Source organism: Protopterus annectens, chromosome 2.part2 (genome assembly GCF_019279795.1).
Source record: "Protopterus annectens isolate FY-2018-M chromosome 2.part2, PAN1.0, whole genome shotgun sequence".
NCBI lineage: Eukaryota > Metazoa > Chordata > Ceratodontiformes > Protopteridae > Protopterus > Protopterus annectens.
This window is the reverse complement of record NC_056730.1, coordinates 891,743,257-891,760,351: the sequence shown is the minus strand read 5'-3', so window position 1 is coordinate 891,760,351 and position 17,095 is coordinate 891,743,257. Positions and strand designations below refer to the sequence as shown.

Below are 17,095 nucleotides of genomic sequence, written 5' to 3'. Positions count from 1 at the left end.
TTTGTTTGTAGCCCTGAGTTTGTCCCAGTCCCCAAATTCACCTTTGAACCCCTGCTTATCCACATTTACAGATATTTATATTTAAATGTCATTTAGCAAGCAATGGAGGGTATATATTTTATTTATTTATTTATTTACAAAATTGATTTCATATCTCACAAGTCTATGAAATGAACACTAACTGCAATTGTATAATCCATTACACAACACAAATATAGTAAAAGCAGCTGAATTGTCCCCCATTATTACTGACTTTGTCAACATTCCTTATATTAAGAAGTTGAGAGGTATGGTTTATTTACCTAACAACTAAAAATCTGTCCAAATGCTTAATAAAATAACTAAGATTATTAAAAGCAGAAAACGTGAACTGAGTAAAAATGTTGGTGCCATTGGTTTTTGGACCTGATGTTTTCTGTTTCTAGTTTTAATAGCTGTGTGTAATGCAGATACTATTGCAGAATCCATCAGGAAAAAAGTTCATGATCATTAAGAAGTGGTATGTTTCCCTTTGCCCTTTTCTCTGCATCTTTTTCTTTTTAACCATCTGACTGCTAGCCAATAGATTTAGGAGTCTTTTTTCAGCAAAGTTTTAAAATCATGACTTCCCTACTTTAAATGATGTTTGGGAGTATTTTGTGGCCTTGCATTCATTTTGTCCTGGGATAACCGTTCTTTTTCTTAACCTTGTAAAAGGTGACAGACAACTGAGAATGAATGAAAACAAATGAAATTACCCAGTAAGTGTTTTTCTTGATTTGGGAGGTAGGTGAGCCTACACACAGCAGTATGGCTTGGGGGTGTGTTTGTGTGGGTGTGTGTGTTTGTAGGTGTACTGATCTCTGTACAACAACAACAAGTTGGTAAAATACATGAATGCTCATGCCCATCCTTGGAAAGAGCAAGAAGTGAAGTCATTCACACAGACTGCTACCATCCTTCATAGGAGGGTCTGTGATGCAGAAGGGCTGTCTGTGGGTGGGCATTACTCTCACCAAGCCAACACAGCATTATATGCCATCGCAGCAAAGGGGTTCACTTATCCCTCCTATCCAAAAGATGAGGTTAGATAATTCAAAAATGCCAGCAAGTGTAGAGACCCCCTCATGTCTGCCTAAGTGCTGGCCCACTAGGACATTTCTTGCTTTAGCTGCATTCAATTCAATCGATAGGAGTCCGAATGGTCTGCAGGCACAGGGGCAAAAATAACAGAAAATAAGAGCTACTTGAGGTCTTAATGCTGCCAGTAAACTCTCACCTACAAATCTGAGGTGCTTTGACAAGTGGGGGCTGGAATTTATTGGAGAAAACTGGCAAAAGGACCAAGGTATTGGGAGCACAATTAGAGAGGGGAAATGTAATAGAATGGGAAGAGGTCAAGAATTAATTTGGACTGCAGGCTAAAGATTGCCTTCCTTATCAAGGACTGATGTCAGGGTGTAGGCAAAGAGAAAGAAACTGGGAGATCCTAAGCCAACACTGGTAGAATCTAGTACAGAAACTGTTGTTAGAAAAGGAATAATTAGCAGAGGATGCAAAATATTGCATGCTAACTGTAAGAATCAATCAGAAGAGGTCAGAAAGGATTGGAAAGAGAGATTGGATAAGCAATTCACAAAGAAACAATGGGGGAATATGTGTAAATTTCCAAATATGCAACAAAGTCTAGAAGATTTAGGATTTTTTTCTTGGAAGTGTTTATATAAGTATTTTTATACCCCAAGTAGACTCCAAAAGAATTTTTCCTCAGGTAGACAGCAAATGTTGGAAGTGTGATGGGGAAGAAAGAGATAATTGGAAACATATTTTCTGGGAGCATAATGAGTTGTCAGACTTTAAACATTCCCTGCAGACTGCTCTGTTAGGGATACTGGGTGAGCAAAGTGGTAAGGAGATTATTTTTGAGCTATAATACAGAATCTGAAATGCCTAGACATAGTAAGGCCAGCTGAGTCTAATTATGGTGGCTACCAAAAATGCAATTTCTAGAAAATGGAAATCCAAAGTCTAAACCAACTTTACTAGAAGTAGCGAATATAGTAACGTGGAGAAAACTGGAACTGGGATCTTTAGAAAAGGATGGGAGCAAATTACATAGAAAAAATGGGAATTGTGGGAATAATATATGCAGAGGAGGAACGAAGTTTAAAAGAAGGCAAGATTTGAATGAACTATGTAATATTTGACTGACAATGACTGGATAGATTATAAATGATGTATAATGTATGCAACTAAAATTATGTAAATATGGTTTGTGATTTATAATGCTTACAACTAAAATCGTCAGTATGTTTTTTTTTTTTTTCATTTATATAACTGTATGATTGCCTGTGTCGTTAGTGATAATTTAATAAAGATGTTTCTTGTTTAAAAAAAATCTGAGGTACTTTAGCAGCACACACATTCTCATCAGCTCTTTTTGGTTGTTAGTAACTGAGTTATGAAGGACAATGTAGGTGAGAATCAAATTTTTAACTGTACACCTGGCTGCAGTCAGCTAGTGCAGATCCTGTAAGATGGGCACAATGTGACTTGTAGATTTGCTGGGCATTAATCTTGTAGTAGAGTTCTGTACCCAATGTAGATGACCCAGGTCACCATCCATTAGCCCAAGTTAAAGAGCACTTCAGTAGTCCCTAGGCGACATGATCTGGTCCTGAACTAATGTCCAAAAATGGTATTAAGTGCTTGATCCAGTTACATTTATAAAATGGATATATGATGTCCGAACAGTAATTGAACCCTGATCCTTGAGCATCAGTTTGTCATCAAGAGCCACACCCAGTTCATGGATACATAATATGAATTCCACCTGCTTTCCTCAGAGGTGATTAAGGGAGAGCAGAGGAAGATATGCAGGATGGACAGTAGGATATCTTAGCTTAGTCTTGTTATTTATTTGTTTTGCCAGCTTGAGTTTGTTGATTTTGCATCATCCAGGGCAAAGTATTATACAAGCAGTCCTCTACAATAATGAGCTCAGACGCAGTTCCCTGCGAGGAGTATTCACACTGCATATCATCTGCATTATGATTGGTACTAGACTCCTTTCCCATTAATGACTTCCTTCAGCAGCGCATACATCATGAACAGTAATGGCCCTAAAGTGGTGTCCTGGGTCTTACTACATTCCACAGTTAAGGAGCCAGAATAATTAACTCTAGACACCTCCCTCTGGTAGTGATCAAAGAGTTTGAGACAGACCATTTCAATTACAGTGCCAAAACCAGATGAACTGCAGTGCCTGTAAAAACACAAATTGCATTTTAGCTGCTCCAAAAGGATCTCATGGTCTGCCACATACATCAGAAGACCAAAGAGAACCAAGAATGGAGTACATCGTGTTTGCCATCAGCAGGTCACTGATTGCTCAAGTGAGAGTTGTCCAAGTCCTTGTACTTGGGTCTAAAACTAGACTGACATGCTTCTAAGTGGTCATGAGACATGAGGTGCAAATATATTTGTGCTTAAATTACATTATCTATAAACTTTATAGTAAACAGGATATTAGAGACCGTGTAGTATTTTTCTCAGTCATCTGGTTCAAATGTTTTTGTAGGATCAGGGTAATAAATGCCTCTTTTAACAATAATGGAAATACACCTGTGCTCAACAGTAACATAAGCTGGAAAATACTTGGCCTTTGCATCTTAAATCCGTTAACAATGAACCTCATTGGGCCAGGGTCTAATTGTCAAGAAGGATACACAGATGCAACAGTATTTCTGACATCATAATCAGCATAACCATACTGAGCCCAGCAACAGTCTGGTAACCACTATGTTGGATAGCTTATCTTCAAAGAATTGTAGGACTTAATTCACACTTTTCTGAGGATAGAACTCTTCAAGCAGCTGTATAACCCATCTTCCAGTCAAAAGATTGCAGCTGGGTGAGTGGCTGCAGTGATGATCTCGCAGGATAAAAAGTATGGTGGTCTTACGTGTGACGTCCAGACTAAACTTATCCTTGAGGAGGCATGTGTATAACATTTTCACTCTAGCCTTCATCCTTATTTTCATAATGTTCCTAACTCATGGTCATACAGTAACTCACACCATGTAGTAGACAGATGATTTGTATTGTCTGGGACAAGGACGTTTAGAGCACCAGTCCCAGCAGTATTGTAGGTCACCACTACTGAGTCTGGATTATCTGCATTGACCTGTTCTAACAGCTACCTCAGTTATGGGCACAAAGTTCCAGAATAGGCCATAGGTTGTGACAGTTGACAGCTGCAGAGGCCAAGTCTGAGAGTGTACCAGGTAGTGGTCTGACCAGGAAAATAATCCTGTCAACAGTTCTCTGGTTTCAAGACCAGTCTGGAAAATAAAGTCCAATGAGAGACTAAATTTATGGGTAGCAGTAGTTACTACCTGAGTAAACACACAAAGCTCCATAGTGCATTCTCTGGTCTCTTCATAAACTCAAGTATTAGTTATCGAAGTTCTATTGTGCAGGTGACTCAAGCAGTGAAATGAGGAGAACATCAGTGAATATTGGCTGGATACTAAACCATTAGGAATCTGTGATCCACACTTACTCCCAGGACATACTCAAAGGCATTAGATCTTCCAGCTTCCCTTGGTTGACTCCACAGTATCTCTCTACAAATGATGCCCCCCCCCCCCATATTACCTTGCCTAGGACTGTAATTAACCTAAAGAAATAGATTCTTTAAGATTTGAACTGAAATTCTAGCCAGATCTCTAATGTAATGTCAGATGTGTTACACAGAGCTGATGCAAGGTCTGATGTGTTTTGATTGACTTGATATTAATGAGTAAAACATTAGATAGGCACTCAGGGTGCCAAGTCCTACCTGTCTGTGAAAGATTGAATTTCAGATCCCAAGAAACTGTCACTAGACAGTGAGGGTCCTTACTTCTTGGTGTTTCATCCTCCAGTAGTGCAGAGTAGTCCTTATCTTGATCAGGTCCCACAGATATGAGAGAACAAGAAATGAACCCTCTTCCCATCCCAACCCATTTAGAAACTGCACTGTGAAGCAAGTCTGAATCTACTTTAGAGAATTCTCCAGAAAAAAAAAAAAATAGTAGGACCTTGACATGTCTGATGGCAGTATTAAAGAACCTCCCCTCAAAAGGGGGCTACAAGGAATACATGATGATGTAACCAAACCAGGGCCTCTAGATCAAAACAGCCACCACTTTCATTCAACTTAGTTCTCCAAGTTCTGAAATGTTCTGTTTGCGTGCCTCAAGTGTGTGATGCACTTTTCTACCATGAAGAAAGATGTTTACTTGTTGATGTCTCGTTCAGAAGATTCCACACAAATCCCCTCATAAAGATGTCAGTGTGGTCCTGAAAGCATCTTTTTGACCTCATTATATCGATTTCTCTGCTTTTAACTCTTGTGCCCATTTCTGTTCTTTTTTTCAGTTCCATAAAAATGAAAACTTCATGTTTCACTTCTGTTTTGGAGTATAGAAGTTAGTTTCCTGTAGTCCAGATAGTGTCTTGATATGAGCTGTCATAAAAGATTTACAAAGCCCTTTTAGCTATCAGTAAAACATGTGGCACCATTGCAAGAACTTCATTCCTGAGATGGAAGGCAAGGAATTGGAGCCATTCTTAAGTCATGATGATAGACTACCATTTGGTACTGAGCTACGTGGTTTAGGCTCCGTTATCAATTTTTTATTTTTAGGACCCTGTGAATAAGTCAGTAGTCAGGTGGGCTATATTTTGGCTTTTGGAGAGGTATCTTTCATATTCATTCAGTTGCTCAAACTGTGCTTTACTCTTGAAATTTAAATGTGGCTTTTTGTAGGCCAAATTCACTTCTGACTGATCCCATCTCTTCACTTAAAATGCATTTCTTTTTTTTCTTTTTGAAAAATGATTTTCTGATACCATTGCCTGAGGATTTTTGAACTGGTTGTTTTCTGAATGAATGATATGTCATGGCCTTCTCCAAGTAAGAAGACAACCCTCAACATGAACCCCTAGTTCTTATTTAATGTAGTTTCTGTGTTTACTCCCATTAATTTGCATGCTAGTCCATTTACATAAGAAATCTTTGAAAACTCTGAACAAGTTGGGCATTCAAGGTGCACTGACGTACTGTTTTCCAAAACAACTGTTGCTGCCTGTAATATCAATTTCACCTCTGTTAAGGGCAGGAAAGATGAGCAGAACTTAAGAGTGGATGTGTGCCTGCTTGGCTTGGAAATTATTTGTATGATTCTCACCACACGATTATGATGTCCCTTCCTGGTTTTGTTAGACCATGGTCCACCAAGCTTCATGCCTACGAAGCCTGCAACTATGTTACATTTATGCTGCGCCACTTGGTCTGTGCGTTAAAAGTTACAGAATATCACAGCCTTAATGTAGTCTGCATATCTTGTAGCTTTGGGAAAATTGACCTAAATGCATTGATTCCCTCTTGGCTATCAGAACTTTCATTGCACCTGAGAACAATGCACATTGGTATCTGTTCTGTGAGAAAAAGTTGCTGACTTAGTGTCACTCAGACAATAGTTACCTAGCTTAACTCCAGATGTTTTAGAAATGCACCATCGTTGTGACTCCTGTGTCCTCTTACAAAGGTTACTAGACCCCAAATGTATGATTTCTCACTTGGCTATTTTTTTACAAGCTGGAAATGGACTAAATCCCTTACTTTCATGGATGCTGTTTTGTAAATGGCTGAGTGCAGTGGCAGATTAAGTGTAACCTGGGCACCAGGTGGTTTTCAAACCATGGGACACGCGCACACACACACACACACACACACACACACACACAACTTTGTTTTTGCCATACACACAAATGCTTCTTTTATTTGGGATTCACTTCCTGATTTAAGATTACTTGAACAGTTGTTGTTATAATCCACCAATGTCCCCACCTTGAACCCTTGTCTTTATAATCTACCAATGTCCCCGCCTATCAGTCTATGTACACCTTAGATGCCCATTTATTAAAAAATGGTCACAGAAGTATTACAACTAGTTTTACACAAATGCACTTTAGTCTTGCAAAGCCAGGCTAATGATTGTTTAACTTGATCATGACAGCAAGAGTCGGCCATTCTAATTTAAGGACAGCTCCTCCGCCCAGCAATTATAGTTCTACTGTTGACCGTGTGTACTTCAGACTTCAAGGCAAAGTCAGGAACAGTTGCACCTTTTTTCCACACACAAACAGCAGCCAGACAGTAAGTAAATAGTCCAACTTAGTCCACACAAATTCAAACTTGTGCAGGCATCATGGAGTACCTTGACTATGGCCTAAATGACCCATACAGGTCTGATTTGTAGCTTGGGTATCTGAGACACTGGCAGGGAAGGCTGGATATGCCCATCCTTGGGAGGGGGTGCATGTCTGGCTGCCCCTCATGCTTGATCCCTCAAGGAGGCCAGGAACATGTAATAGGGGCATTGCCCTTAGTGGAGAAGGGTGAAGGATATTTGTAAGTCACCGCAGTGCAAGGATGATGCACCAGTATGTCACTATTGCATACTTACCCATCAGATGTCAACAGGCATGCACAAATAGAAGTGAAGATCAGTGCATAAAGAAATAGCCATCCTGGCAAGTAAACATAATGCTGACCTGAGACACCATGATCTCCTTGCTGGCCCCAACCCTCATCAGAGCAAGGTCAGAGAAGGCTAGGAGGGGTAGATAAAATCAATGATTAAGAGAGGCACTGGGGTCCACTGATGGTCAGTTGTGAGACACAAAAGCAAATAAAGTAAGACTCTAAACAGAGCAAACAGCATGATTCTTCCATCCACAGCCCGCCCACAGTGTCCTTTGTGTACTGACTGCAAATCTTAATACAGTATCTGGTTGCCTGCCAGGATAATATAAAAAAACTACCCTCACAAAGAACTGACATGTTTTTTTTCATCCAAAGCCACCAGCCAACCCCCACCTCTTATCTGGGGACTGTAAGTCTCAGTTCAGTAGTATAACTGGTTGCCAGACAGTATATTGATTAAAAAAAAACTTTGCTCCCTAACAATATGTTTAAGCCACAGCTCTCCCTTATTTTTAATGATTGCAAATTTTTATTTATATCTATATTATGTCTAATGTTATGACAAGATAAAAAAAGCCTTAAAGTACCCTACTCTGTTGCTCAACTTTCAAATTAGCAGCTCCACTGTCCACAACTCAAAACTGAACTATTTAATATGTGAGGGATTTCTGCTAATTGTCTTCTTATGAATCATGGAAAGGCAATTAAATTTGCACAAGATCACCCCTGGTCATTTATTTATTTATTTATTTTAAGTAAAGAAACGTTTTAATTTAAAAATACAGAAATACAACACCCCAAGATGAATAGCCAGATGTGTCAAAATAGTAGGTACTGTGAGTATACAGATGTGAATACACAGAGTGTCTGTCATTTAACTTTTTTTAAGTAAAAATGGTGTGTGCTTATGATTATTGTGTTCAACACACAAACTAAAATGAGTTAGCTGTGATGATCATAAAACTTTGTGTGTATGGTGGTCTCCCAAACCAACCCTATTGTAATCCACCACTGAATGATTGGAGGAATAAGACATGCTTAAGATAATCATTAGTAATCCACCACTGAATGATTGGAGGAATAAGACATGCTTAAGATAATCGTTAGTAATCCACCACTGAATGATTGGAGGAATAAGACATGCTTAAGATAATCGTTGGTAATCCACCACTGAATGATTGGAGGAATAAGACATGCTTAAGATAATCGTTAGAAAACACACCAGTCTGTACCCTGTAGATAATGAGAGTTGAGGATGACTGTTTCTGGAAATTTGGAGCTGATACAAGTACATACATAATTAGTCTGTAATCTAAAGACCGTAAAGAAATGTTCATGAAAATGTCCCCTTTTTAGTAGAGGAGGGCTGAAAGACTGGTCTAACTGATCGGTGCAGAATAGCAGGCCCATCCTGTTACCATGGTATTGTTTCCTTATTCAGCCTTCATGTCCGAGTGAGAAAAACATTCCTTCTTCCTTTTCCAAGGTATTGAATGGAATTTCCGTAAGGTAGAGAAGGATTAAATATGTGTCCTAAGTTACAGATCTGGTTCTCCCCTTCCCCTCTGACAGTTAAATCGGCAGTGCAATACTTGGTTGTGTTTATAAATCCGCACCCTTGGATGTACAGCTACAACTTGAGTACTTGTGTTGCCTAAACTGATTTAAACAAAGAGGGGGTAAAATGATTCTGCAAGCCACAGGGAGTAGGTCAGATCTGAAGGAACAGGTTCTCTTTTTCCAGTAGTGACAAAATATTTAAAATTGAAAGGTAATGCTATATTAAACTATATTTTGCTTTTTTATGTTATTTCTTATGAAATAGTATGTCATCATATAGGAAGATAAAGGGTAAACAGCTGTGTTTTCACACAGCCGTCACATAGTGTATAAATCATTACACCATGAGTCAAGAACACTGGGATAATTTGAGTGGTCATCAGTTATTTGATATTTGGCTTATTGGTGGGCTTTAACACTAGTAAAAGAAGACTGTTTTGAATTTTTCCTAGGCAGGTGTTGCTTTGTAAGATGACAGCTAAAATCTGTTCTAACGCTGTACAGATTGGTTTGAATGGCTGTGACTTGTATGACTGACCATTATAGGTACTGCTTGAATGGCTGTGACTTGTATGATTGACCATTATAGGTACTGCTTGAATGGCTGTGACTTGTATGACTGACCATTATAGGTACTGCTTGAACGGCTGTGACTTGTATGACTGACCATTATAGGTACTGCTTGAATGGCTGCGACTTGTAAGGCTGACCATTATAGGTACTGCTTGAATGGCTGTGACTTGTATGGCTGACCATTATAGGTACTGCTTGAATGGCTGTGACTTGTATGACTGACCATTATACGTACTGCTTCTCTGTCTTCTGTCTGTGTCTGTGTTTGTTTCTGTTTCTGTATGTGGTCATTGAATACAGAATTGTTCATTATACAGTTCTAGACCTGAAAATGAAACTGTAATTGCTCACGTCCTTGTTTGATGACTTTTACAATGTGTGCATGACATGGGTAGAGTTCCAAGGCAAGAATACTATGTGTCTTTTTAAAATGAAATGGACCATCTTATTCAGTTAAAGCAGCTTTGAAGGAGCAAACTATCTGCTTGGTGCAAATTAAGTTAGACCACTTACAAGGCTGACTATGATGGCGTTAAAGTGTTTTTAGTCTAGTAACAAGGCTCAGCAATTGCTAAGCAACAGCTGCCTTATGTGGAAAAATAGACTCAACAGAGCAGCAACAATGACAATGTATTTGTTCTTGCAGAGTTAATGACCACTGAAATTAGTGTTTAACTTTTCAAAATGCATTACTGAAAGGGGGTTTTCAGAAAGTAGACACTGACTGGTGATTAATTTACATTTGTCGTGAGTCCACTTTTTAAATGTTAACTGCATGATAAATCTCCAAATGGCATATGGGATTCCTGTGGCTGATTTTTGAACAGCTGTGATGTTAGAATATGATACAACAGCTGCCATGTCAGTTATGAGTGTTTGTGGCCCTTATCTCTGATGTGTTGTAATACTTTCTACAAAGCAGGATTGTAAATGTGAGCACAATGTTTATGTTCCCCTGGGCTCACATGAATGTGATATGAATTTAGAGATGGATCTCACAACTGACAAAAGTCTGTTTGGATTACAGGACAGTGGTGATGGAGGAACACCGTCTGTATCAATAGCTGACATAAGAACCTATACTGACAGTGAACTAGCAGTGGAACTAACAAATGCACTACGAAGGTAAGCTCACTTGCTGAATGTTAAAACAGCAGTGCTAATTTTCATGGCTGCTGTGGCTTCAGGATACTTGTGTTTGTACATGTTCTAGGAAGATGGTCACCCCAACTTCCCTTCAGTACAGTGCAGCATTATTAAATATCTGAAGTGTAACATATTCATGAGCAGATGATTTGACAGTGGTAGTGGCTAGGAACAGTAAAACAGTAATATACATAATAATACAAGTCAACTCTTAATAAATGACATATTTACCAGTTATGTATATGACATTGTACAGTACTTAGATAATTCTTCATATTCTGTTCTGAAATACATCTTTCCACTGTTGCTAATGCAACCATGGAAATTTAGGTATAGGAATTCTTGTTAAAAACTGCATTTTCCATGCAATAGTGTATACAAAGTTACATTTGCCACTGACTTTTAAGTACTGTCTTTGAAATATAGGGATGTTGGTGCATTTCTTGAGTGTCTTGTATAAAATAGGTAGGGGCGCTGCTGTGCTCCACTGGGACCACACTTATGGTTTCACCTAAACTGTTTTTTACTGGGACTTTTATTTATTCTTTCACAAGATGAACCAGGTCTAACTAGGTTTAGAATTGCAGGTCACTGTAAGTGTATGTCTGCATAATTTTCATTTTTGAGATTATTGCTAGGAAGTGTTTTTTAGTTCTGCGTTCAGATTCCATATAATCCCTAGCATAGAAAAAGTGTATGCTAGGACAGCATTAGTTTAATGGCAGCTTGACTTATGTTTGTTACAGATTGCAATAGAGTTATAGTAAGAAATCCAAAAATAGTATTGCTTCAGAAGTATTTTACTTGTGGGGTTTCATGATTTGGTGTTTGTATTTGATGTCGCACAAGTTAATTATTTTTAGGTTCTAGTCTGTATTCACTTCATGTTTCATATTCACAGTACTTCCATCTTTTATACTTACACTTATGCTAAATGTAATGAGTTCTGAGGTGGGAAGGTGCAAACAGTGGTACTGTATAATGCACTTGAGCAGTAGTGTGTGTGTGTGTGTGTGTGTGTGTGTGTGTGTGTGTGTGTGTGTGTGTAAGCCTTGTGTGGTGTTTTAAGTTTAAGCAGTGACACATTCTTGGAGATAAACTACAGTGTTGCTTGCATGCCTTTCCCAAAATTCAAAAATACCCTGAGAAAAATGTGGAAGGGGCTGTTATTGCTGCTTGTGTGTGTGTTGTATTCTAGGCTTACATAAACAGGCATGATGGGGAGTGAAGGTATGCTAGTGTTTAAGCAACTCAGTATTGTCATAAGATTACATAATTGAGTATAATGAGGTGGGAGGATGGAAGTTACTGTTCAAACATGTAAATAGTATCCTAAACAGTAACACAGTGACGCATAGTATTGATGCATAGTATTCTGAACAGTAACACAGTTATGCATAGTATTCTAAACAGTAACACAGTGATGCATAGTATTACAGTAACACATTGATGCATAGTATTCTAAACAGTAACACATTGATACATAGTATTCTAAATAGTAACACAGTGATATATAGTATTCTAAACAGTAACAGTGATACACAGTATTCTAAACAGTAACACAGTGATGCATAGTATTACAGTAACACATTGATGTATAGTATTCTAAACAGTAACACATTGATACATAGTATTCTAAACAGTAACACAGTGATATATATATTCTAAACAGTAACAGTGATGCATAGTATTCTAAACAGTGATGCATAGTATTACATTAACACATTGATACATAGTATTCTAAACAGTAACACAGTGATGCATAGTATTCTAAACAGTAACACAGTGATATATAGTATTCTAAACAGTAACAGTGATACATAGTATTCTAAACAGTGATGCATAGTATTACATTAACACATTGATACATAGTATTCTAAACAGTAACACAGTGATGCATAGTATTAGAGTAACACAGTGTGGGGTAGAGACGCTGTCTCATCCAGTCCCATGTGCATAGTACATGTTTGACTGTCATTTAGTGGATGAGGCACAGCAAGAGTGATGTCTTTATATTAGATGTTCTAATTTTAACTAGTGGTTAGTGGAGATATCGTTTTTTTTCTTTTAGGAATAAGGTTTCCTAACTGTAACGCAGTAGTTGATGATGTGATACTGTTTGTTCTTTTGATTGTGTCCAGCTCTTTGTGACCTCAAGGACTTTAACATGCCAGGCCTGTCGGTCAAGAACTGCATTTTTAAGTTCTTATAAATCTATATTTATTACCTCAGGAATGCTGTCCTTCCATATTATCTTCTGCTGCCCCCCCCCCCCCTCCTGTTTTGCCTTCGATCTTCTCAAGCATCAGTGTTTTCTCTGCTAAATCATGCCTTCCCATTTTGGGGCCAAAGTGTCTGAGTTTTCGTTTTACTGTCAGGCATTAGAGTGGGCAGTCTGGATTTATCTCCTTAAGTTTTGACTGATTGAATCTTCTTGCAGTCCATGGAACCCACAAAAGTCTTCTTCAACATCACAGTTCAAAAACATTGATTTTCCATCAAATATCCTTAATTTATAGTCTAACTCAGACAGCCATATGTTACCACTGGGAAAACTACAGCTTTGACTATAAAGATCTTTGCTGACAATGTGATGTCTTTGTGCTTCAAAATTTTGCCCAGATTTATTGTAGCTTTCTTTCTAAAAAGCGAAGAATCTTTAAATTTCTTGGCTGCAGTCACCATCTGCACCGATCTTTGATAAATGGAAATTAAAGGCCGTGACTGCCTTCACTTTTTCCCCATCTATTTAAAAAGAATTGTTAAGATTATGCAGTGTGACAGTTTGTTTGGCTTGTCACTGAACATCGAAAACAAAAAGCTTTTCCGCTTTCTACTTTCATCTTCATCAACAGGCTGTTCACTTCCTTCTCACTTTCAACCATTAGAGTAGCATCATTTGCATGTCTGAAGTTGTTAATATTTCTACTAACAACTTTTGATTCCAAAGTCTGATTTGTCTAACCCACATCTGTAATAAGTAAGTGTGAAAAATGAGGAATGGTAGGTTTCCTTTACTCTGGATGTACTGCTGTTAAATTTAGTAAAAAAATGTACTTCTGGGTACATTTTTAATACTAAACTGATATACTTACTATAAGGAAGACTTTATTTACATTTGTTTACCGGGAAAGTCCAACTGGACCAGAAGCCCATTTTCAGCAAAGGCCTGGGGTGAAAAGCTCCACAGAAATATAAGCAAAATACAATAATTAGATAGTAGAATAGTATACATATAGTAAGATGCAGACTATACATCAACTAGTTAGTCTATACAAAGAAGTATTCAATATAGTTTTCTAGTAGATACAGGTTCAAAAAGAAAAACACACAAGCATTTCAGTAAAGATCAGGATTGAGACAGACTGTTAAGTCTTTCAAAATATAAATGTTTAAAAAAATGAACTAACTGTATTGGAGCTGTATCAAACTAGAAAAAATCTGTACAAGTCCTCAGAGCCATAACTAGGGTGGGATGAAGGGACCTACTGACCAGTGCACAAGCTGTTAGGGGGCACAATTAGCAGTTGCCATTGAATCATGAATGCAGTAATTGCATCCATTTAAGAAGCCAGGTGATATTGCAGCTTTTTAAATGAATGATCCTACATTTGCAGTTAGTTCAGTGTGTTACCAAGATTTTTTTTCAATCCTCAACTTTAGGTTGAGGACTCTGTAAGTAAGGTACTTGTTTTAAAGATAAGGGAATAAAACTGCATTGTATTCACCTTTTTCTGTGAGGTATACTATTTGAAAAAAATGTGTAACATGGTGCGCTTGCTGCTGTGGAAGTGTATTACAGTTTGACTAAGCTTTGTTTCTTGGCTGTGCAGATGTGCGGATTATTGCAGTGGCTGCTGTAGGAAGATTCGAACCAGGGCATATGATCCCTAGTTTAGAGACTGGCCTGATGAATCTTACCCTTCTCATTGATTTGTAACCATGGAATCATGAAGGACATCTAAAATTTAAAAACAATAGGAAACCCTGTTTGTGGATCAATAAGTAAGCTGTGATAGTTAGAGGGTAACAGGTGAGACTTGGAGTTAGTGCTTTATCCATTAAAGCATATCCATGGGAGAGGGCTTAAATTATACTGTATTGTACTGTACTTAGTAAAAACTGTAAAATTAGTTTGCTTCTGAAAAGCCAGAAACAGTAAGGACTGTGTGCCTCTTAGAAGCAGACAGTTCTTACGTTATATGGTAGGCAGATTTTTCTGAGGTGTCTTTATGAATGTTTTTTTTTTCAATTTCGTGTGCAAACCATTTACTTTTTCTATATTTACTTGGAAAGAAACTTGTTGCACCCTTCCTGTTTACCAAAGTGTAGTTGTTTATTGGTCTGAGGGTACGGGAATTAGTTTTCAGCTTTTTCTGTCTGCTGTAAATTAGGCATGTTTTCGGGGAACTGTTCACCCCTCAGTGGCTGTTAGCAGTACCCTGTATAGTAGCAAACCTATAAAGCTAGTACTTAGAACTTTAACCCACAACACAGAAAGGCTTTGTGTGGAGCTAAGCTTAGGGCAGCTGGATAGTGCCAAATAGTACTAAGGTTTAGCATCTTGCCTTCACCCTAGATACTCAGGTGACCCCTAAAAAACAAAGACCCTAAACCATAATAGCCCAACCCTGATATAGGTCCTGACAACATGGATTTGCAATTTCCTAATGTGTCTATTGCCATCTTGATAGATATGAGCATCCTGAGAAAATGTGGCAATAGTCTCATGTATTCAGATAACCTTTTAATCCTTAAAGAAACTAACACAGTATGAGAGAGAGAGAGATGTAAATACATATCTTTCTTGGAGGCAAAAACCTTGCTTACAAACATGGTTGTTAAAAACATCATGCGCACAGACTTTCTTATGCTTAGGCACTTAAACCTCTCCAAAATATGAAGACATCCTAAACTATCAAACAGCAATTCCTACCTTCAGCAATCACTAAAGTACATGCCAAAAGCAACACCTAACACTACACACAAGTCTCCACCCAGTAATTCCCAAGAATAAAGCCCATAAGGCAAGCAAGGACTTTACCAAGTACTCTTGTCATAGCAGATTCTGTTGTGATACACAGATTCTCCTCTCACCAAGCTGGACAGGGACAAGGTAATGATTAGTCACCTATCTGGAGCATGGAGCTGCAATATTATGTACTCACTGAAGTTGTTGCACCACAGGTACTAATATGGCTCTATCATAATCCTCATGGGTTTAAATGACTTGAGGCATGCCTCACTGGATTGTATGAAGAGACATTTATGGAGCTCTCTGAATATGTGTCATAGACAGGTATGTTCCTTGCATTGAGCAGCATTCTACCTTCACCAAGGATGATGCCAGAGTATGAACAGAAAATTATTAATTTTAATAATTGGCTTGGCTTCTGGTGTCACTCCAGGAGAATACAGTATTTATCAGCATATGAGGACATGGTTAACAGACCACTTTGCTTTGCCAGGGATAATCTGCACCTGTCCCACTAAGCTTGATAATCTGCACCTGTCCCACCAAGCTTTCGGATATTGGGTAAAACTTTATCCATCCCCTTATTGCCTTTTTTAGGCAATGTCAAAATGACAAAAATACCAACAGAGCAAAGAAAAAAAAAACCTCAAAGCAACCTTAAGGTGTTACTGATCAGTAATAGGAGCCTAAATAAGAAACTTCACACCCTAGTAGCTCTCCTGACTCTGGAGAATGTAGACATCTGCTGTTACTGAGACTGGGTTTAAACTCACAGAAGGTACTCCAGCAGTGGAAGGCTGCAGTGTCTTCCACACATTCAAACCAACAGCAACACAGACTGGGGTAAAAGTGGAGGTGTCCCAATCTGCTTCAGCAGCAAATAAAACTCGAGGCTGGTTAAACAGGATGATGCCCTTGAGTTCATCCACATCCAAGTCTGCACAGACAAGGTTCCCTGCCATGTCCTTGGCAGCTATAGGTCGCTCTCTGTGACCCATGAAGTGCACAACTCTTACCTGGACCTACTAGAGGCACTCACCATCCAACAAAATAATGTATTAATTTGAGACTTTAACTGCCTCTCTAAAAACTGGGAAATGTACACTGCCTCTAACTCATAGGCACAACATTTCCTGGAGTTTATCAGCACAAACACCCTGGACCAGATAGTGCACTGTCCAATCAGAGGATCAGACATATTGTAGTGGTCATTAGTATGGAAGAGTGTTGCATTCCCCCATGTCACATCCTCATTGGTGAGGTTGGTTATAAAGTTGTCTCCCTCAAAAAAAAAAATCAACCTAGAAAACCCAACTAAACCCATA

At 38.4% G+C, this 17,095-nt stretch overlaps 1 protein-coding gene across 2 annotated transcripts in view; it reads left to right on the top strand.

The window, feature by feature from the left end:
* MCC (MCC regulator of WNT signaling pathway) overlaps window positions 1–17,095 on the top strand; it is a 1,047,208-nt gene that overhangs the window by 956,116 nt on the left and 73,997 nt on the right. For both annotated transcript variants that reach the window (XM_044064211.1, XM_044064210.1), the window contains exon 15: window positions 10,677–10,774. In XM_044064211.1, coding sequence (XP_043920146.1) covers window positions 10,677–10,774 — 98 coding nt within the window. The remainder of the gene's footprint in view (window positions 1–10,676; window positions 10,775–17,095) is intronic.